The sequence below is a fragment of the Neophocaena asiaeorientalis genome, unplaced genomic scaffold, assembly GCF_003031525.2.
Source record: "Neophocaena asiaeorientalis asiaeorientalis breed wild unplaced genomic scaffold, Neophocaena_asiaeorientalis_V1.1 scaffold473, whole genome shotgun sequence".
Lineage (NCBI taxonomy): Eukaryota > Metazoa > Chordata > Mammalia > Artiodactyla > Phocoenidae > Neophocaena > Neophocaena asiaeorientalis.
In genome coordinates, this window is record NW_020174935.1 from 2,264,799 (window position 1) to 2,287,243 (window position 22,445).

At 52.4% G+C, this 22,445-nt stretch overlaps 2 protein-coding genes and 5 non-coding genes across 7 annotated transcripts in view; 1 reads left to right on the top strand and 6 right to left on the bottom strand.

The window, feature by feature from the left end:
* Nucleotides 1–3,241: 3,241 nt before the first annotated feature.
* Nucleotides 3,242–3,371, bottom strand: LOC112410865 (small nucleolar RNA SNORA2/SNORA34 family). The gene has a single exon (XR_003005515.1). It is a non-coding gene; the product is annotated as a small nucleolar RNA SNORA2/SNORA34 family (small nucleolar RNA).
* Nucleotides 3,372–5,977: 2,606 nt separating this feature from the next.
* Nucleotides 5,978–13,944, bottom strand: RPL3 (ribosomal protein L3). Its single transcript, XM_024761624.1, has 10 exons — nt 13,818–13,944; nt 12,137–12,329; nt 11,159–11,327; nt 10,480–10,615; nt 8,571–8,757; nt 7,908–8,068; nt 7,265–7,366; nt 6,756–6,851; nt 6,315–6,434; nt 5,978–6,078 (listed from the first exon to the last, which is right to left on the bottom strand). The coding sequence occupies exons 1-10, from the start codon at nt 13,818–13,820 to the stop codon at nt 6,034–6,036; spliced, it is 1,212 nt and encodes a 403-aa protein (XP_024617392.1). The 5' UTR covers nt 13,821–13,944; the 3' UTR covers nt 5,978–6,033.
* LOC112410866 (small nucleolar RNA U83B) lies at nt 6,974–7,067 on the bottom strand. Its single transcript, XR_003005516.1, has one exon. It is a non-coding gene; the product is annotated as a small nucleolar RNA U83B (small nucleolar RNA).
* Nucleotides 8,419–8,511, bottom strand: LOC112410858 (small nucleolar RNA U83B). Its single transcript, XR_003005511.1, has one exon. It is a non-coding gene; the product is annotated as a small nucleolar RNA U83B (small nucleolar RNA).
* On the bottom strand, nt 10,616–10,670 carry LOC112410861 (small nucleolar RNA U82P). The gene has a single exon (XR_003005513.1). It is a non-coding gene; the product is annotated as a small nucleolar RNA U82P (small nucleolar RNA).
* Nucleotides 13,270–13,334, bottom strand: LOC112410863 (small nucleolar RNA SNORD43). Its single transcript, XR_003005514.1, has one exon. It is a non-coding gene; the product is annotated as a small nucleolar RNA SNORD43 (small nucleolar RNA).
* The window catches only part of SYNGR1 (synaptogyrin 1), a 52,155-nt gene continuing 43,541 nt past the window's right edge, over nt 13,832–22,445 (top strand). The window contains exons 1-3 of the mRNA XM_024761554.1: nt 13,832–13,840; nt 14,011–14,164; nt 14,214–14,401. Coding sequence (XP_024617322.1) covers nt 13,832–13,840; nt 14,011–14,164; nt 14,214–14,401 — 351 coding nt within the window. The remainder of the gene's footprint in view (nt 13,841–14,010; nt 14,165–14,213; nt 14,402–22,445) is intronic.

The window sequence follows — 22,445 nt, forward strand, 5'->3', positions numbered from 1 at the left end:
TAATAACAGGGGTGATAATAATGCTCCTTTCCTGTCGGGGGTACTTCGAGAGTGGACGAGGCACATCCTTGCCCGCCCCGGTGCCCAGAGGGTGGGTAATCTTCACCTCAGGACCATTGCCTGGGTCCCTGGGTGCTGCCCCAGGCTGGGCAACCAGGCTCTGAGGAGTGGCTGCCATGGGGTGGGGACCCACTGGAGGAGCCCACGGGGGACGAGGTGATGGCCAGTGAGGATGGGGAAGTCGGCGAGTCGGCTATCTTTAGCTCCTTCCCTCACGGCCCTTTTCCTCTGCCTGGCGGCGTGGGGCGGGGGCAGGCGCAGGCAGCAGCCGGGAGGGGCTACTTCTCCAAAGTCACATGAGGCCCAGTGACCCAGAGGCCAGCTGCGGGGCTGGGACAGGAGGAGGTGGGGCCGGCTGTGGTACCTGGCTCCCCCACCCCGACCTGTCTGCTGGCAGCCCTTAGGGTAGCGTCCCCTGGTGCCCCCATCTCTCAAGCAAGCAGGGGCCCAGGGTGTGCGCCTACAAGAGGTGGTGGGCGAAGGAACATTAGTGCCGCGGTGGCTGCTGGGATGAGGTGTCCCTCCTGCTCCTCACTGGGAGCCTCCAGGCCCCAACTCGGTGGGGGGAGTGCTGTGCAGTGGTTAGCGCTGAGCTGCTGGTGCCTGGATTTGACTCTCTGCTTCAGCACTTCTGAGTGAGAGGCCGTTGCTTGGTCTCTCCGTGCCTCTGTGTCCTCATCGTGCAAACAGGAGTGTCAACAGGAACCTGGACCCACGACTCACGGGGCTGTCATGATCACTCAGTGAGACACAGCACCTAAGATGCCTGGCAGAGTATATTCTAGCTCTCTGACCTGGGAGGATTCTCTGAATCTCTCTGGGCCCCCATTTTCCCCATCTGTGAAATGGGAATAGTGATTGCAAGGATTAAATAAGATGGCTTTGAAAGGGTCCAACACAATGCTTGGCACACAGTAGGTACTCAACAAATAAGCACCCTTGGGGACTTTCCTGGCAGTCCTGTGGTTGAGACTCCATACTTGCACTGCAGGGGGCATGGGTTCAATCCCTGGTCAGGGAGCTAAGATCGCGCACGCTGCACACGCGGCCGAAGAAACCAAAACCAAATAAGCACCCGACTCTCTCCCTTGAGCCAAAATATACTTTCCTGGCCCCTAGTACCACAGGTTCAGGGTGAAGTAATGCCCGGGCTCAACTCCCAGCCCTGCCAGTTACACACTGTGTGCCCTTGGGCAAGTGGCTCACTCTCTCTGAGCCTCAGTTTCTTGTTTATAAAATGGGGTAATAATAGAAGCTGCCTCAAGGGGTGATCCTGAGTATTGAGTTTATATATATAAAGTACTTAGGACAGTACCCAATAGGTATAAGGTATTCACAATTACTACTACCTGTCAGCCTGGGCACCAACCTCCAGAGGCATTCAAAGTCAACATGAGCGCTTGTTATCAAGGGCCAGGGGCAGGTGAAGTTGGGCCCTGGGCAGCATTGTGAGTCCAGGGGGCCAATGGGTGCCAAGGACACAGGTCATTCAGACATTTAATAGTTCTGATGTATTAATAGGCCCTGGAAGTTTCCTGGATGCCACCTCTCTCATTCCTGGGCTCATGGATGTTGCTTTCTTGCCTCCAAGAGTTCGGGTCAGGCCCCTCTCCTCTCAGGGGTCCAGACCTGGCTTCAGAGCCTCTGCTGAAAGGACAGGGAGAGCTATTTGGGCTCCTGGGGGCCGCCCAGGAGTCCGGACCCCGGGAGGCACACAATACTTGTGAGGGCGGCAGGTCCCGAGTGCCAGCCTGAGTGCCAGAACGTCGCATGCAGGGCAGGGGCACCACAGAAGCTTCAGACAAGTAGCTTCCTGCCAAGAGCTGATGGGAGGAGGGTGAGGCCGCCGGAAGCCAGGGCTGGGCCCCCCCGCCGGGGTGGGGGGACAGGGCTGGAGGCTTTGGGGGATGAGGACTGAGGGGCGAACACGCAGCCCCCACTGGCAAGGCTGTCAGTGAGGATCGGGGGAGAGCACTTTGGGGTGAGCCCTCGAGGTGGCAGCAGGCTGTCCACCCCTCCATCCCCCAAGGCCATCCCAGGTAAGCTCCTCGAAGTCACTGGCTCTGCCTTTTACGGCAATGGTGGCTCCTGGCACCTCCCTGTTCCCACGTGCTCAGAAATTCCCAGCAGGTTTGTTTTTTTTTTCCAGGAGGAATGTAATGAGGCTCCTTGTTCTGTCACCACAGGATCCCAGAGAGGTCTGTCTGGGGATTCTGGTGACAGGAAGCACACACCGCCAGGCACTTGGAGATGCACTCTCTGTGACACACACAAACAAGGTCCACAGGAGGCCCAGACCGCTGCCCAGCCCACCACAGGCCCACGGAAATGCCTGGGGACCCCCTCATGGGACACCCAGACGTACACAAGAACGGGCGACTCCCAGAGACCCTGGGAACAACATTTACTGAGCACCTACTATATGCCAGGTCCTGGCTATGGAGGCGGGGCTGGGGGCGGAGCCGGTCCCACCTTCGTGGAACTCACTCAGCTGCCTCCCTCAGGAGTTCAGATCTGAGCCCCAAAGCCTCATTCCCACCTCAGGGCCTTTGTGCCTACTGTTCCCTCTGCGTGGGGTGTTCTCCCCTTAGAGCTCCACCAGGCTGCATCCTTTTACACCCTCAGGTCTCAGAAAGGACCCCTCTGCACCATCACTCGGCATCCCAATGTCCTGTCTTATTTCTTCACAGCATTCATCACTTTTTTTCTAAGAGCATTTAGGGGAATTCCCTGGCGGTCCAGTGGTTAGGACTCCGTGTTTTCACCGCCGTGGACCCGGGTTCAATCCCTGGTCAGGGAACCAATATCCCGCAAGCCACGCAGCGTAGGCAAAAAAAAATCTTTTTTGTTAAGTAAAAAATAAAGTGCATTTACTATGAAAGTAACTTTCTCAATGTCCATAATACAGATGCACTTTCACAATCCAATATACGACTCAAAAAGTTTTACAGCCCAAACTTACATTCACTAAGCTTCCAATGTGAATGAAGTCTAAAATATACAAATCAGGGCCCTGACCCTACAAAAGGATAATATTCAAAGAAAGCTCAGTTCAGAATCAACCTGTTTTTGGATCCACAGCCACTTCTGTAGTAACTAGACTTAACAGTAATATAATTCTAATGAAGAAAGTTAAATCAGGGATCTCTAAATTCTGACCCACATCTACCACCAATGACTCAGACGTTTCTTTCTAATGAATTAACCATTGCATGCATAAAGTTCTGAAATGGCCAACAGACCACAGGAACTTTATGCTCCTGCTTAAAACCAAAAGCTTCAGCAAACTGCTGGCCTTGATTCAGGGCGAAAGCGTTATCATTTGTATTACCCAAATATTATCTTAGCAGACCAATGCTTTCTTTCTTACTTTAGGCCACAGGGCATGTGGGATCTTCAGGGATCGAACCCACACCTCCTGCAGTGAAGAGCAGTCTTAACCCCTTCATCACTTCTGAAACTGTCTTGTTTGCCTGTGTCTCCTGTCTGCCCTCCCCAACTAGAATAAAAGCTCCTTGAGAGATAGACCTTCGAGTTCAGCACTGCTTCCCCAGCACCTGGAGGAGTGCTCTGTCCACCGCGGGCGCTCAGGTTTCTTGAGAATGAAGCTGATCCCACACATGTGGCTGAGCTTTCCGCTGCCCCTGGAAGCCTAATTACTCGTCCTGACCAGTTCCAGGCGTTCTGTGCACGCGCTGGGGCTGTCTTCCACACTGGGTCCCATAACCACCACCTCTGAGGTGGCCAGTCACCACCCAGATGAGGCTGAGGCTCAGATCCGTGACCTTGGGTAGGCCTCAAAGCACTCGCCAGGGGCAGGGCGGAAACGAGGATGCGGACGTGGGGATGGTCAACAGATAAGGGCTCAGCCCTTGTCAAGCAAGCCTGCCCCTGAAAAGGCTCTTTGTGTACATGTCACATGAGTGCGGACATGAGCGTGTGCTCTACCTGTGCTGTTGGAGGCACATGTGCACACCCTCAGCCTGTTCTCTGGACCCACATCCCGAGTCATCCTGGCCATACCTACAACTGGGCAGAGTCCTGAAAGGGAGTGAGGCCCAGCCAGGACGGCTCAAACCAGCAAAGCCTTTCGTACCTGGGCTGGGTGGGCAGCTGGGCTCCAGGGTTGGCCTAAGGGTCTGGGGAGGCCCACAGGCTAAGAGGCCAAGGGCAACCAGTTTGAGTGAGGGGATGCAGTGGGGCCACTGCCCAGCTCAGCACCCTCCCCAGGATATGACTGGACAGAAGTTCCCACAGTGAAAAGAACCCAAAGACCAGGAGCCCAGCTCCCACGCCTAGCTCTGCCACAGGTGCCTGGTGGCCTTGGGGCAGGTCCTGACCCCCTCTGGCTGTGGGCTTGACTCCCAGGATTATGGGGCATCTGAAGAGACCCCGGTTGGGGAAGGGATTCTGCGCCCCCCGCAAAGCCCAGAGGTCCTCCTGCAGGGCTGCCCCAACTGGGTGCTGCCCACTCTCGCCCCCTGGTGGCTCCAGCCTGAAGTGCAGCTCTGGCCAGTCTAGGCCTGGATCCTGCATGGGGTGGCAGATTGGCCCAGAAGTTGGCTGAGGCCCACTGCCCCACAGAGGTCAGAAGGGACTCCAAAGAAGTGGGCAGACAGACGTTGGGGAAGGGTCCCACGCCAAGGGCTCTTGCTCAGCCCCTCCAGACCTCAGCCAGCCTCTGCCTCAAGGCCCACATGTAATTCCTGCAACCTCCTCTGTGCCTTGACTGGACATCTTAGGGCCTCACGCGCGTCATGAGGATACCATGCTCATAGGGAACCAGAGGTTCAACTCGGCCACCTCCAGTCATCTTGAGACAGCACCGTTAAGTACGGGACCTCCATCTCTCCCCAGCTATCACTACCCCTTTCAAAGAGGAAACCAAGGCTCAGAAGATGCCAGAACCCAAGGGATTGATTGGTGGGCAACCAGCCGTCTGCCAGAAGACTGGGCAGGGCCACTGGCGCTGCTGCAGCTGTGCTCTCTGCCCTCCGCTTAGGTGGGGCTAAGGCAAACACACCACACGGGCAGATGTGGCGTGGGGAGCAGCTGCGGCCGGAAGGGGGATAAGCGGGGGCATCTTGTACACCTGGAATGCCAGGGACTGGACTGGGGTTCAGTCACCCCACCGAAGGGTGGGCCAGACATCACAGGACTGGACGCTGGGCTCTAGCAGCCAAGCTCTCACCAGCCTACATGATGCAGGTACACAACACGGCACGGGACCGGGGGCTGAGCCAAGTTACCGAAGCAGACCTAGGCCAGAATGGGAATTGGGGTTCAATGACCTCACCCAGCCAGGTGAGTCTGGTCAAGGCACTCGACCTCTGCCGGTCCACACTCTCACCTGTTTTAATGAGGTCCTGGTTAATCACCAGGGCTTTCCTCAAAGCAAACATTCCAGCGTTTTCCCGAGTCCCAGGTGCCATTCAGGGCTTCTACATGACACCCTCTCCCATGGCCAGAACTCTGCCGCTGGCTACAGAAGAACCTCCACAAGCCCTAACTGGAACCCCTCCTGCATGGATTAGTGACTAAATTAGCGACTAAATTACACTCAGCAGAGAGCCAGGTTCTGCTCTGCCCTGCCATGCCCATGGGCAACAGCAACACCAGATCCTTCCTCACTGCCTCCTTCCAAGCTGCAGACACAACTTCTACAGCAGAGACCCAGCTTCCTCGCCCTGTGACAAACATTTCACAGAGCTCACTCCCCAGGCTGGCCGTACAGTGCAGGGCAGACCAGGCTGGCTGGCTCTCGCCTCCCACTTCACCTAGTCTGCTCCAAGCATGGGGCCCAGCAAGTGGCAGGGGAAAGAGGCAACCAAAGAGGTTGGGGGGACAGCACACCCCTGGGAGCATGAGGGCCGAGGGAGGCAGCCAGGACCGGGAAGGTGAAGTACAGGCAGATGGATGTCACTGGAAAATAACTTTATTGAGATTCTACCAGTCGTATAATCTGTTCTGACATTAGGCCCCTTCTTCCTTTGCAATTCGGTCCTTCTTAAGTGGTCCCTGTAGAGAGAAATGCAGCAGACAAGGTTAGAGATAGAAGGCAGTTAAGAATAACCGCCAAAAAAAAAAAAAAAGAATAACCGCCAACTGCAGTGCCATAAGATTCCGGGCTGGTCTCCACAGCCCGAGGCACAAGGTGGCCCCCTCTGCATCAGCGCCAGATGGGCAGGCTGACAGGTGACAGCAGCTGAAAGCCACCCCCACCCCAGCCTAAGGGCAGAGAGGTAGGTGCTCACCATGAATGCTTTCTTCTCCTCCACAGTCTGGAAGCGGCCATGGCCAAATTTGGAGGTGGTGTCAATAAACTTGAGGTCAATCTTCTCCAGGGCCCGCCGTTTGGTCTGTACCAGCAAGGACTGTGGACCAAGAGAGCAAGGGTACAGAGCCACGCCTTTCTCTGTACCATCTTTGTTCACAGGTCCCTCATCTTAAGAGGGCAGAGGTCAACTCCATCTAAATCAGTCCTGGAATCAGGACACCCACCCACCCCAAACACCACCAACCAGCCACTACCAAGGGGCTTCCTCCTGCCACCAGGCGGATGAGAGTACACTTAAGAACAGAAGCAAAGAGCCGGGCCGGGCCAGACACGGACTCCCTCCTCCTGGGCCTTCCAGTCAGGAGTAGCTTCCCTCCCAACCCCCAAACAGAGCTCAACACCCCCCCTCCAGCCTCACCTTGCGAAGGGTGAGCACTCGCTTCTTGGTTCCCACCACACAGCCTTTGAGCATGACAAAGTCATTGGTCACTTCACCGTAGTGGACAAAGCCACCCTGGGACGGAGCAAGGCCATCAAAGGTCAGCACAGATCAAGTATGGGGCTGGAGACAGGTCTGACCGCGCACACGACACCCCCAGCCCCCGCAGGTCCTGGTGGTCCCACCACCTGACCAGAGCTGTTCTCAGAAGGAAGGCAGCGAGGAATACTTCCGCAGTCTGACTCGGGCGCCACACCCAGCGCTCATTCCAGGGCATCATCACTGAACAGCTGGGCCTGCCACCCCGCTCCTCACGAGCCAGTCTCCCCGCCACCAATGACAAAGGTTGGACAGACAGCTGGATGCTGTACAGACGTCCAGTTAACTGGCTGTAGAAATGGCCCCAGCCCCATAGGGGAGGCCTGGAATCGGAACTACCCCCCAGACCACATATCTGAGGCTTTGCGTGGATGGCTCCCATTACTCACCAGAGGGTTGATGCTCTTGTCAGACAGATCGTAATCAGTAGAGGCATTGTTCTTGATCAGCTTGCCATCCTTGATGAGGTAGCCCTGGCCAATCTTGTAGATCTGAAGGAGGAAATGAGCATAAATACTTGAGAACAAGAAACCTGGTCGGAGAGACAGCTCAGAGGCCTCTGGAGCTGGCTGGACGCAAGGACAGCCATTAGGGACAAATGATCCATCTTGGGGGTGGGCTAGCCGCCTACAAAGGGCTCTGGGAAAGCAGCTATCACCTCGGCCCTAGTGAGGGGGCGTCCCAGGCTTTGAGCAAAGAAAAGGTGGCTGGGCCTGAACTGAAAACGCCATCCAGTGAGACAATGGATGAGGCTTCTCCAAACACCGTGGAACAGGAGAGGGTAGACAAAGCTCACATCCTCAGCCCCGCCAAGGGTCAGCTGCACCAGAACCACACTCAAGGACGGCACTTTACTATCATGACACCCGAGAGTCAGAACTGTGCCACCAGACACGAGCAACTAAGTCCACGGGGTGCTCCGCCACAAACGGACCGATGGTGACGGGGACTGGAAACCCCAATTCCCAATATTGGGACCACCCTGCCCCTCGTAGGGTTAAAGTCTCCACAGGACCCCCTTGGGCACCTCACCTTCTTGTTGATCTCGGTGCGGTGATGGTAGCCTTTCTGCCCAGCCCGAGCCACAGAGAAGGCCACCCGTGCGGGATGCCACGCCCCAATACAGGCAACCTTTCGCAGCCCTCGGTGGGTCTTACGGGGCAGCTTCTTGGTGTGCCAACGGCTGGTGACCCCTGGAATAGACACATGCTATTACTGAGGTGCCTGGCACCCATGCCATCGGCCCTTTCTTGCTATGAATGCCCAACTTGAGTTTGTGGTACTCTGTCCACAGAACATGCAATGCAACATGATTGCCGTGTCCTCTCCCTTCTTCTATCTCCATGCGAGCTTGAATACCAGCTGAGACACAACCCTTGAGTTATAATCAGCAAAGAACAGGCCTTGGAAAATCAGCCCTACTAGCACGTGATCATGCCATTTGAGAGCATTCAGGAAGCCTCCCAGCGCGTTTTGCAGTGTGCTCAAAGCGCATGTATGTCATGCCGGGTCCCACATGCTACCCCAGCCACCTGACCACAGCACTGTCCTCAGAAGGAAGGCAGCAAGGAATACTTCCGCAGTCTGACTCGGGCGCTGTGCCAGCGCTCATTCCAGGGCCTCATCACAGAACAGCTGGGCCTGACACCCCTCTCCCAGGTTAGCCACAGCAATGTGGGCCACTGCGAAGCTCACCTTTGTAGCCTTTGCCCTTGGTCACCCCAATGACATCAATCATCTCATCCTGCCCGAACACTTGGTTCACAGGGACCTGCTGCTCTAGCCTCTCTCGGGCCCAGTCCAGTTTTTCGGCCACAGTGCCTCCGTTCACCTGGATCTCCATGAGGTGGGCCTTCTTCTGGCGTAGAGGAAGCAGGCGCATCTAAAAGGAACAGATGCTTCAAGGTGAGAGGAACTCAGGCTGGGCACGACAGGCAACAGTTTTGCTTTCCAGTGTTACGACTCCCCACTGGGCACCATTCCCCTTTCAATTCTGGTGCCTAAATCAGGTCAGTATAAGCTGATCCTTGACAGACACACCAGGCCCACCTTAAGACAGGCTGATTTAACCAGATCCTGGGACCAACCTGCCCAATGTTCCTGCTCACTGTCCTTTTGGCCACTTCCCTTGGGGTACCTGCCCTGGTTTACCCTGGCCATCTACCTTGCTCTGTTAACTATCAGTAAGCCACTTCCCTTGGGGTACCTGCCCTGGTTTACCCTGGCCATCTACCTTGCTCTGTTAACTATCAGTAAGCCACTTCCCTTGGGGTACCTGCCCTGGTTTACCCTGGCCATCTACCTTGCTCTGTTAACTATCAGTAAGCCACTTATTTTGGGAGCAGAACACTGTGAGTGTACAAGCTGTGATTAGGGAATGAATCTAAACAGATTTTAGAGCTGTCCAGTGTTATCCTACTGACCCGTCTCCAGTAATGGACACACACCACAAATCTATGGTGATCTGGTCGCCACTAACCACACAGGATTACTGATCACTTAGAATCATGGGTATACACCCAGGATAATCACCCAGACTGACAGCAAAGGCGGCACCCATTCCTACCCAGACAACCAAGAGCTAGTTCAGCTTACGGGTCAGGTTTGAAGTGCAAACAGCCAGCATCTCAACACTATTTTCAGTTAGGGGCTAGACAACGTTAGTTATGACTCACAGATCCTGGGACCAACCTGCCCAATGTTCCTGCTTAACTATCAGTAAGCCACTTCCCTTGGGGTACCTGCCCTGGTTTACCCTGGCCATCTACCTTGCTCTGTTAACTATCAGTAAGCCACTTCCCTTGGGGTACCTGCCCTGGTTTACCCTGGCCATCTACCTTGCTCTGTTAACTATCAGTAAGCCACTTCCCTTGGGAGCAGGAGAACACTGTGAGTGTACAAGCTGTGATTAGGGAATGAATCTAAACAGATTTTAGAGCTGTCCAGTGTTATCCTACTGACCCGTCTCCAGTAATGGACACACACCACAAATCTATGGTGATCTGGTCGCCACTAACCACACAGGATTACTGATCACTTAGAATCATGGGTATACACCCAGGATAATCACCCAGACTGACAGCAAAGGCGGCACCCATTCCTACCCAGACAACCAAGAGCTAGTTCAGCTTACGGGTCAGGTTTGAAGTGCAAACAGCCAGCATCTCAACACTATTTTCAGTTAGGGGCTAGACAACGTTAGTTATGACTCACCGGTTCCTTCAACCAGTTCTCCTAAGATGGGATATGGTTTTCCCTAATTAAGAACCATCGGGGACACAGTGCCCTCTGCTGGCAACAAAAAAAACAACCCTATGTGAGGAGACCTGGACGCCTTCTCAAGCAGACAACTGTCCTTAATATGGCCCCAGGAACCCAGGCCTCAAGGCAGGGCACTGGCTGGACTGTGTTGCTTTTAACAACGCCTTCCTCCTCCAGGAAATAAGTATAAGAACCTCGAAGTCTTACCATCCCTAAAATCCTAAGGCTTGACACAAAACCAGTGTGAGCTGAGGATCAACTCAGAAGGTAACTGAGCCGCACAAAGGCCATGGGTGGTCATGTAGGTCATCACCTCCATTGACAATAAGCAGTGGGCGCTCACCTGGGTGTGGGCAATGACACGGATGACCTGGCAGTACTTCTTCATGCTGCTGAAGTCCCTCTCCAGCTGCTTCTTGCCATCTACATCCTGCCACTTCTTGCAGTATTTGGTGAAGGCCTTCTTCTTAGATTTATGCCTTCAGGAGCAGAGCAGAGTTGGGGAGGGGGCCAGGTGCCAGCCTTCATCACCCTCCAAGGGGTGAGCGGAAGACACGGGCACCGTGTGGGGATGGGGCTCATTGCCGGCTTCTAAGGAGCCTTTTTCACCGGCAAGCGGAGCCTGGATGGAGCTCATCGGGCAGAGCCGAGCGGAGCTGAGCAGAGGTCCACAAGATTAATGATGCAAGTCACATACATTCAGACACACAAGTTCTTGCTCCAGGTTATCCATTAACCAGACCACACACCGGGGGTGGTAAGGTCTGGGGGCATTACTGCTATCCCTCAGCTTCTAAGTAGACTCAACACTTGCCAGCAACTCAGGAAATACTGAACTGACTCAAGGTAACACTGAAGGAAATGCCTTAAGATGCTGCTTCCAGCTCAGCAAAGAATTGTTCTGTTCTGTTCTGCAACTAAACCTGACACCAGAGCAGCTCCTCCCACCCCGGCTATGGAGCTGAGGCCCTGGCCCTCCTAGCCAGCCTCACCCAGGGCGAGGGCGGCATCGGCTCCCTTACCAGTTCTTATAGAAGCGCCTTTTGCATTCATCACTGATATGCTCAGCAAAGATGGTCTTAAAGGTCCGGAGGCCTCGAGGTGTTTCCACGTAGCCCACAATGCCCACAATGACCATGGGCGGCGTCTCCACGATGGTCACAGCCTCCACAACTTCCTTCTTGTTCACCTCTGCAGATGAAGCAGGCAGTTAGACCTGAGCGGGCTGCCTCAAGTACCCGGCAGGAGGGCTGTCTTTTGGAAAAATGTCGCGTACCCTTCCAGGCCAGCAAAGCAAGTTGCTTCAGATGACAGGAAGGTTTGTGGGGAAGTCTGCACCGCAGCCCACACTCCCTCACTGCTGAATGCTCAGTCTGTGTGCATTGACCTTTTCAGCACAAAACTATCTGGACCCTATGCAGCCAAGTAACAGCCTGGTTTCGGTGCTGGTTTATCATAACCATCTCCAGAGACAAACTCCTTAGTACCTAGAAAATACAAGACTACTAAGTATAGTGAGGTAGTAATTCCTCAGCATAGACCATTTTAACCGTCTATTTACTGTGTTTCAATCACCAGCACCGTGTTCTACTTAACGCCTTTTCTACTTCGAACTTCACAACCCAGGAACACGGGTAGTATTCAGGCATTCAGGTGAGGCTCACAGTTCAGGGCTGCCACTAAAATGTGAGTGGAGTCTCTCTATTTAACCCTCAATGGTTGCCACCTCCCATGTTAGCATATTTCTCTGTGCTGCAGCTCTTGACAAACTTCCTCATCACGCTCCCCTACACCATTACCTCCCTCTGCCTAAATCAAGCAGTGCCAGCCACCTGAACCCTGGAAGCATTTATCGATCCTAAAATATATTTCCACTGTGATATCTAGAGGTTCTGTTGATCTCTCCAAAGCCTGCTCTCCTCTGAGAGCTTGGCCCCATCTAGTCAGTTCCCACCAACTCCTACCCTCCAATCAGCTGGGAAGATGCAGCATGTACTTACTGGACCCTGGCCTATCGACCTCCCTCACAATGTGGGTCATGCCAGCCTTGTAGCCGAGGAAGGCTGTGAGGTGCACGGGCTTGCAAGAGTCATCCTTGGGGAAGCTCTTCACCTTCCCGCGGTGCCGGCTGCTGCGCTTCCGAGGCAGAAAGCCCAGGGACCCATGCCTGGGAGCGGAGAACTTCCTGTGAGACTAGGAGAAAATGATCGATCAACGTTAGCACCTTCTAAGTAGCTCACGCCTCTTCATCCCCAGAGGCCTAGGTTCTAAGATTCCCAGCAATGCTGGATCCACACCAGGAACCCAGGTAACAGGCTTATGTGCTGGATTTACTTTTTTCGGGATCACACATCTAAAAGGCATTATTCAGCCAAATGAGTTAAACATGTATCTCAAACCCTCACCCTATAATTTAAAGAACATGAACCACCCACCTTTTCCTCTAAAGAGGACAAAGGCACACCAGGTGATGGCATTAAAAATCGCTCAACAAGCAGCCTTATGTGCGAGTCAGTTAAGATTCTGACCACGCATGTATATACAATGGAACGTTACTCAGCCATAAAGAACGAAACTGAGTTATTTGTAATGAGGTGGATGGACCTAGAGTGTGTCATACAGAATGAAGTCAGAAAAAGAAAAATACCGTATGCCAACGCACGTATACGGAATCTGAAAAGACGGTACTGATGAACCTAGTGGCAGGGCAGGAATAACAACGCAGACGTAGAGAACGGACTTGACGACACGGGGGGTGGGGAGAAGCTGGGACGAAGTGAGAGTAGCATGGACATATACACACTACCAAATGTAAAGTGGATGGCTGGTGGGAAGCTGCCGCATAGCACAGGGAGATTAGCTCGGTGCTTTGTGACCACCTAGGATGGGATAGGGAGGGCGGGAGGGAGACGCAAGAGGGAGGGGATATGGGGATGTATGTATACGTATAGCTGATTCACGGTGTCGTGCAGCAGAAACACAGCATTGTAAAGCAACTGTACTCCAATAAACATTCTGTCCACAATAGGGACTCCTGGTCAAACGGCTGGGTGGCAGGTAATGGTAGTAAAGGTTCCTTATGCTCCCAATAGGAGCTAACTGGCAAGTGGAGGCCACTAGAACTCGACAGAACCAAATCAGAACATGACGATCAGCACACAAGTCTCTGTCCGCCCGTCAATAAGTTCATCATCTCTGGTTTCTGATAACTCTAGAGGCCCAAGGAGTTGTACCAACCGTCCCAGACGTTTCAGAATGAGGATTCAACAACCCATACACAAAGCCTCCCCTGCCGCCTGCGGCCTGGATTTCTGCACCTCCCACTTTCACAACAGTACCAAACGCTCCCACCCAAGGTCCTCCTGGCGAGAGTGCTCATGACTCGGATCTCGAATGCTGAGGCCGAGATCTAGGAATAATCCATGGCTTAAAGATTGTCGGGCCTGGGCCCCCCAACCCAGCTCCCGTGGCAAGGCCTCTCGCCAGCCGACCGGCAGGCCCAAAGCCAACCTCAGGCCTCGGACATTTTCAGAAAATACACCTGACTGCGGATTCTGCTGAGCGCCCCATGCTCCTAGAGCAGAACCCCGGCGCCGGGTGAGGCGAGATGGCGGGGATGTGCCGCGGATTGACTCATGCCGCCGCGACAGACAAGTAGAAGTCCGCCATAATGTCCCTTACCATCCTGCCGTCAGATGCTGCCGGTAGAGATCGTTCGACTCTCGGCGCACGATATATAAATTCCAGTCTGGCTCCGCCCCTTCCGGCGTGCGAGCGCGAGCCCGCGGTAGACGTCGGGTCGGGGGACGGGTACTGGGTGCCGTTTCCACGCACGCTCGTCCTCTCCTTGCTTACGTCCCGACCGGGACGTCAGTTTCGTAGGCGGGACTTAGAGGCTCTACGGCGAGCGGCTGAGTTCAAACTTAGTGAAAAGCCTCGGACTCGCCGGCAGAGAGTTGTCCTGAGGCGTCGGGCAGCAGCCAAATTTGATGGAACGGCTGTTACGGTGAAGGAAAATGGCTACGTCGGTTCTTTTCATATGAAATGCAGGTTTCATATGAAACCTCTAGAATTGAGTAACCCTGTTGGGGCTTCAGTTCCAAGGCGCTTTCCCACGTGGTATCCGGCTTCCGTCCCACACAGCGTTGTTGCCATTTTGCAGGCACATAGAAGTGGGAAGAGTCGCACCGCTTTCGCCAGCTCGAAGTTGGAGAGGAAAGACAGGAACCCTGGTTTCCTGGCTCCCAACCCAGAGCCGCTTCACGGTACCAGCTTGTCTTTAATGCTTCTTGATTTCGGGCCCCCTCCCTCAAGCCCCATCTCGGCTATTACTCCGAGAATCTGGCTGTGGGGGCCCGTGCTTGGTTCTGAAGGTCTTAGGCGACGGAACCACCTCACCGTCTAGGGTCATGGGTCCAAATGCCCGGCCTCACGGACCCTGGCCCTCCCTGCTTCCCAGACTCTGTATGAATCGCCCTTGCTGATGTCTTCTTGGGCTCGGGGTCACCTAGGTCCTAGGCGGCTCCTAGCGGCTTTACCTGCCGCCAGGCTTGCCCCTCCAAATCTTTATAAGAATCAAATCCCTTTTTGTTACTTCCCATGACCCTCCCCACGCCCACCCCCAACCCTTGTTGTTTCCCGTGGATTAAGCCTTAACTTCTGAGCCTGCCAGCCAAGAAGCTGCCCTAACTAGCTACTCCAGTCTCTTCGCTGCAGGCGAATACACACACTTTTTCATAGATTACCACCTTCCACATCCATCCTACCCCGTCCTGTTCTTGGATTCTGGGACTGACCATTGCTCACACCATTGTTAAAAAACATTCTCTTGGGCTTCCCTGGTGGCGCAGTGGTTGAGAGTCCAGAAAAAAAAAAAAGTAAGGACGTGAGTGAAGGGAAATACGATGAAGCCAGAGAGGGATTGATGCCGAAAGCTCAGCCTCTCTGTACACCCGTGCCGAGTCGAATCTTGGAGACAGTTTTGGGTGAAGCAGAAAAGAATAGCTTTATTGCTTTGCCAGGCAAAGGGGGACACAGAGGGCTCCTGCCCTCGAAAACTATGTGTCCCAACCCAGGGTGGTGTTCTTAGTTGCTGCACGTGGGGTCTTCGTCGCGGCTGGCGTGTGGGATCTAGTTCCCTGACCAGGCATCAGTGCCGGGCCCCCTGCATTGGGAGGGCGGAGTCTTAACCGCTGGACCACCAGGAAGTCCCTGGTCCCTTTAATCTTGCCTCAGGTGGTTTTTCGGCTGCTCCTCCCTTGATTAGCAACTGTTCGAATCTGCCCTTTGGAACTCAGGGAAGGTCAGGAAGGCTGCAGCCTTGCCGACAAGAAATGGGGGGACAAAAAGGCCTCCGTGCCCGGGAGCCCCACAGGGCCCCGGTTTCACGATCACACCCAAAACAAACATTATAGAGCTCTTGTTTACGCTAGAGTAGTTCTCCCACTAGGTTTCAAGCCTCTGTCCAGCTAAATAAGAAAGGTAAATATGATTAGTAACACGATTGACAACATCCACATGATAAAAACAAACCAGTGGCCAGAGGAATCCACTGTGCCTAAAATAAGGCTTGAAAGAAATTTCTCTGGGGAGATGGGGTTCTCCTAAAGGAGCCAAAGCGGGATGCAGCTAATGACACCCTGAACTATCACCCCACAGCGAACACACAATGGTTGAGCATACTTGATGCGGACCAGTGAAATCAAGGTGACTCACCAAGCCCATGTGTGCGAGCTCTTTACAAAAGGCCAAAACAAGGGGGTTGGGTTACCCAATCCCGGATTGCTGGTTTAATCCAAAGGTAAAATCCAGAGTCTGGAAAGAAATGGATTAACTTTGTTTACAAATGGTCCCCCATCGATACTGTTTTTCAAAATGGAACTTCTAGTAAGGAATGGAAAAGGGTCCAAGGTTTTGCTCACATCCCTGAAGGGCAGATGTTCTCTGCTGCCAGGGAAAACCAGAGACATGGACTAAACTCGGCAGAAGTTAGGGGGGCTTGAGGAGCAGAATGGGGAAGCATGGGGGAATTCCCCGGTGGTCCAGCGGTTAGGAGTTGGCGCTTTCACTGCCGCGGCATATGAAAGCACCAGGTTCATCCCAGGTTCAATCCCTTGTCAGGAACTAGGATCTTGCAAGCCACATGGTGTGACCGAAAACAAAAGAATGGGGAAGCACGAGTGATGCAGTTTCGTCACGAGGGCGTTTCAATGTCCATCCCTCTTGCTGGACGGGAAGCTTTGCGGTGACAGAGATTGCAGGTCCTAGCCCAGAGAAGGCTCTGGCTCACTTTTCGCGATGTGCCCATGAACTAGAACATCACAGTTTCCAAGGCTGCCTCACTTGCCCATTGAAGCAATAACGCTCTCTCTCTCTTTTTTTTTTTTAATTTATTTTATTTTTGGCTGCGTTGGGTCTTCGTTGCTGCGCGCGGGCTTTCTCTAGTTGTGGTGAGCGGGGGCTACTCTTCCTCGTGGTGTGTGGGCTTTGCATTGCGGTGGCTTCTCTTGCTGCGGAGCACGGGCTCTAGGTGCGCAGGCTTCAATAGTTGTGGCGCAAGGGCTTAGTTGCTCCGCGGCATGTGGGATCTTCCTGGACCAGGGCTGGAACCTGTGTCCCCTGCATTGGCAGGCCAGTTCTTAACCACTGCACCACCAGGGAAGCCCAGCTCCCTCTTTGACAAGCGCTCACATCCTGATCTTTTGTGCTGTCATTGATTGTTGCAAAGCAACCTGGCTCAGATGACAGGGCATTTGGGCCAGAGGCTCAGTTAATATGAGCTTGTGGCATGAGTGCAGCCCCTTGCCCCTAGAGCAGGAGGCTGGGCACAGAGCCTCTGGGTCATGAAGGCCCCCCTCCCTGCTCCTCCACCGCCAGCTGCCAAGGGGATGCCCCTCAGAAAGGGAGTCGGCTGGCCAGAGGCGCCTGGCAGCTTCTGCTCCTGTGCGGGCCGGGCCTGGTGAAATTCTATGCAGCCCTGCTGGGGCTGCAGGCAACCATGGCAAACATGGCTTCTCACTGCCTTTCTGTTTCCATGCTGGGCCTCTGCATCCTGTGTGGCAGGAGTCTGCAGGTGACTGGGGGGCTTATCCTGGCCTGGAAGCTGTGCGTGGATGTACTGCTGCCCATCCAGCAGGCCTGTGGCAGCTGCTGACTGTCGTGCAAGGCTAGGACCTTCAGCTGCTCGTCACACTGACGCACGGAGCTTGCCACTGCATCCTGTGGCGCCAGTGGTACTTGCGGTGGGAGGCCCCCCCAGCCCTGCTCTCTGTGGCCCAGTAGGCCTACTATAGCCTGGTCAGCTTCCACCACGAGAACTGCAAGGCCTTGGAGTTGCTGCTGTGGGCTGTGTTGTAGCAGGTGGCAGTGTCCCTGCTGCTCCACTGCCAGGACAGGCTGTGGGTGATCGTGGGACAGGTGGCTTAGGCCCTGCAGGGCAGTGGCCGGGCTGTGCAGGGCACCCTCCAAAGACCTGGATGCGGTCACCACCATCCTTCCAGCGACCACCATCCCTTTTAGCGAGCACTTCCCTGGACCTGACCTGGCCACCCTGAGGTGGATTCACGCCAGCCTCCATCAGCCTGTGCCTAGTGGCTGGGGACAAGGATGCCAGTGAGGGAGAGGGAGGCTGCAGACTGGGGGCCAGTAAGGTGCCCATTAGCACCAGGTTCCAGAGTAATAGCACAAGCAAGATAGCCTTCAGGTCTTCATCCAAGCAGGCCCTCGCACGACAAGTCAAGGCGACCTGTATTCTCATCGTTCTTCTGTATATCTACGCCATGTGCCTCTTCGTGCAGATCTTAAAATAAATGACCAAGCGTGAGCCAGCCTCTGGTATGTCCATGACTTGCTTTGTCAAGAAGAGATTGAATGGCATCAGATCTGTCTACCAAGCCTTTGCTGGGCTGGGGGCAAGGGTGGGTGGTAACCAGTATGCAAGCCACATTGCATAGCAGGGCCTGGGCTAGGGGACCTGGTCTCAGCTCTGTCACTTCTATGTGTCCCTGGGGAATTTCCTGGGCTTCAGTTTCCTTTTCTGTAAAATGTGGATAATAAGCCTCCAGGGAGAAGAGGTATATAAAACGGAGCCATTTGTAAGTTATAAAGTGCTCTTCCCCCTCAGGTATCCTAACAGAGCGTACAAGGCTTCCTTGGAGAACACTTAGATTCTATTAAAGGACAGAAAAAGAAGACCCGCATAAAGAGGGACATAATCAATTTACGGGTGAACTGGCCTAATGTCTTAAAAAAGTCAACTGTCTCCAAATTAATCTATAAAGTCATTAAGATTCCAACCAAAATCTCAAGGGAGGCTTCCCTGGTGGCACATTGGTTGAGAGTCTGCCTGCTGATGCAGGGGACACGGGTTCGTGCCCCGGTCCGGGAAAATCCCACATGCTGCAGAGTGGCTGAGCCCGTGAGCCATGGCCGCTGAGCCTGCACGTCTGGAGCCTGTGCTCCGCAACGGGAGAGGCCACAACAGGGAGAGGCCCGCGTACCGCAAAAAAAAAAAAAAAAAAATCTCAAGGGATTTAAGAACAAGGGAGGACTCATAAAGTGATTCTAAGATGTATATGGAAAGTCAAGGTCCTTAAAATTTTAAAGCATTTAAAAAAAAATGGAGCCAAGGTAGGAGACTTGCTCTACCAAATATTAAGACATAGTATGAAATCACAGTAGTAAAAACAATGTGGCAGAAAAAAACAGGCAGATGAGTGGAGCAGAATGCAGAGCCCAGACATAAGCTGTGGCTACAAATGGGAACTTGGTACATGGAAAAGGTGACATCACAAACCAGTGGGGAGAGCAGGAACTAGTTAGAAGATAGAGTTGGAGAAATTGGTTCACTATATGAAAAAATAAATAAATATGCATCTTCTAGTTGGTTGAATGGTGGTCCCCCAAAGATATGTCTATCTAGAACCTGTGAATGTGGCCTTATTTGGGAAAAGGATCTTTGCAAAGGACACTTTGAACTAAGGATCTTGAGATTAGATCATCCTGGATTAGGATGGGGGACCCAATGACAGGTGTGTTTATAAGAGAAGCTAAAGGGAGGAGAAACACAGAAGAGAAGGCCATGTGAAGCGGGAAGCAGATTAGCCAAGGAATGCCAAGGGTTGCCAATAGCCGCTGGAAGCTAGGAGAGAGGCATGAAACAGTTTTACCCTCAGCCCCTCCAGGAGGAACGAACCCTGCCGACACCTGATTTCAGACTTCCTGTTTCCAGAACTGTGGCAGAGTGAGTTTCTGTTGTTTTAAGTCACCAAGTTTTTGGTGATTTCTTACCGCAGCCATAGGAAACTAATACAGATCCTTACCTTGTATCTCAACTCTATACCTAAGGTCCAAAAATATTTGCGGCAATATACCGACTCAGAGGTTATTTTAATGTTCTTGAGGCATTTATTATTCTTGGGGAAATGATACTAGCTGCCATTTACTGAGGGCAGAACAGTCTTTTATTTCATCGGATCATCCAATCAACCCTTTGAGGAAAGCACTCTTTTATGTCTCCATTTTATAGTTAAGGAAATTGTCTCAAAAGAATTAAGTAACTTCCTGAGATCGTACAGCAGAGCTCACACCTTCAACCACAAGCCTTCACCTCCTGCTCAGGTGTCATGTAGATGGGCTCTGCTGAGTTCCCTGCTAAAGGCCTAGAGCATTTATCTTATGAATGAAATCAGATGCAGGACTTCCCTGGTGGTCCAGTGGTTAAGAATCCACCTTCCAACGCAGAGGACGCGGGTTCAATCCCTGGTTGGGGAACTAAGATCCCACATCCCTCAGGGCAGCTAAGCCATGTGCCACAACTAGAGAGTCCACACAGCCAAAAATAAAAATAAATAAATATTAAAAAAAGAAAGAAAAGAAATCAGATGCAGTGTCCCCTTGTAGACTTTGGCCTGTGCCATCCCCATTTGTTTGTGGTTCAGCAGATACTCAACCCTCAACTCACCAAGTCCAGGTCACGGTCACCTCCCACCTGGATTGCTGAACCAATCTACAGGTGCATCCTCTTGGTCCCCCTCCTGCCCCTTCAAGCCGTTCTCCACTCAGTAGCTAGGTAGGTATTATACTGAGAATCAGACCATTATTCCACTGATTAAGACCTCCAGTGGCTTTCCATATGAGGCCTCTGGGGACTGCCAGCTGGGTCCCAGCACATCCCTTGGTCCCAGGGTTTCCCCTCACACTGACCTCCCCCCTTCCACATGCAGCCCTCCCCGCAGCAGAGTCTTTGGACCTGCTTCTCTTCCTGCCCGGAACATGGGCTGACTTCTATTCTTGTTAAAGCATAAATTGTAAAAGATGATAAAATCACGACACTTGTACAGATATAAAATGAACATATGTGAAAGATTTTTATTTAGCTCATTAATTAACGAGGAAACCAGGCAGATGCTGCAAATGGTTCAAAGGAGAACACAGAACCACGTAGTTATATGGAGCAAAGAAATGTTGAAATGAATTTACAAATAGACATAAAACTGGCTTTTTCCACTGGTGGGGTGGGAGTGTCCTTCCACTGGACAGGATTTATTTGCATGTGTACAGATAAGGATTATGTGCATTGCTATCCTTTGTCTACAGTGTACAGAGATGCAAAATAGTTTAAGGGCAAAGAAGAACCTTTAAACTACAAAGAACTAGATAATCTCTGAGGCTCCAGCTTGTCATAAAAAGGATAGCCAGTGATCTCTTTTGTTTATTCCAAAAATCTTTAAATGTTCCTATACTCTTCACATCTTATCTTGTATGTTATCTCTTCGGGAGCCTTCCTCAGTCACCTGATGTTATAAACTGGCCTCTCTCCCTTCCTCAGATCTTTTTTTTTTTAATTTTATTTTTATTTTTGACTGCATTAGGTCTTCGTCGCTGCACGCGGCAGGGGGGGCTTTCTCTAGTTGCGGCGAGCGAGGGCTACTCTTCTTTGCGGTGCGCAGGCTTCTCATCGCAGTGTCTTCTCTTGTTTCGGAGCACAGGTTCTAGGCACGCAGGTTCAGTAGTTGTGGCTCACGGGCTCTAGAGTGCAGGCTCAGTGGTTGTGGCGCACGGGCTTAGTTGCTCCGGGCATGTGGGTCTTCCCGGACCAGGGCTCAAACCCGTGTCCCCTGCATTGGCAGGCGGATTCTTAACCAGTGCGCCACCAGGGAAGTTCCCCCTTCTCAGATCTTATCCTGCATTGTGGATTCTAACTTATCAGCTTCTTCAGAGATGGGGCTATTTTCTGTTTTGTCCAGCAGCAGGCACAGAGCAGGGCTGCATAAATATTTGTGGGTAAATGCAATGGTGAGCCTGTTTGTTTTGGGGATATGTAAGTATTGTCAGTGGAGCCTCAAGCTTGGACACACTGGGTCTCTCTAACAAAAAGTGTAGTTGTGTGTCCTGGCCTTCAAGTCTCTGGAAACTTCCCTTTTTGCCATCCCCCAAACACCATGCCCATCGCCCCCAGCATTTTACTAATTCGACCAGCTAACTTAATAGCCAACTAAACCATTGTTTCCTCAGCTGTAAAATGAGAACAATCACATCTAAATCAAGGGGTCATTTATTCATTCAGCGAACACATAAGTAATGCCTGTTACCAGATTCCGTTATAATCATTACATATAATTCATTATATAATTATAATATTCACTATCTCAGTGATTCTTCAAAATCTCCTGAAACAGTGTTTTTCAAACTTTAATATGCAAACAAATCAGGCAGCTTGTTAGAATGTGCATTCCGATTCAGGAGGATTGGGGTTCCGAGCCTGCTGGTCCATGGAACACACTTTAAATAGCAAGGCCCTAAGTACATCTTATTAATTATACCCATTTTACAGCCCATTCCTGAGGCTCAGAGTGCTTGAGGGTCCCACAGCTGGCAAAGGTGGAGAGGGGTTTCAGGGACAGAGTAAAGCAGAGATTCTTCAGCATTGGCTGAACATTAGAATCACCCAGGGAGGTTTTAGAAATTCTGAGTCCCAGGCTGAATCTCAGCACAACAAATTGTAGTTTCTGAGGGTGAGACTCAGGCATTAGACATTTTGAAAAGCTCTCCAGGTGATTCCAAGTATAGACAAAACTGAGAACTACTGGGCTAGAGAATTCAGGACGAGGATGAAGTTGTAGGTTTCAACGTTATCCATTCAACCAATCTTTTCTATTTTCTGAATGTGTGCTATGTTCTGCCCTGGGGGGTTGGGGATTTGGAGATGAATCCCTTTGGTGTTCATTCAATTTACCTGGAGAGAGGTGGGGAAGGGCTGTAGGAGGACAAGGAAAGAGGGGGAGGAGGGGGGAAGGGGAGGGGGAGCGG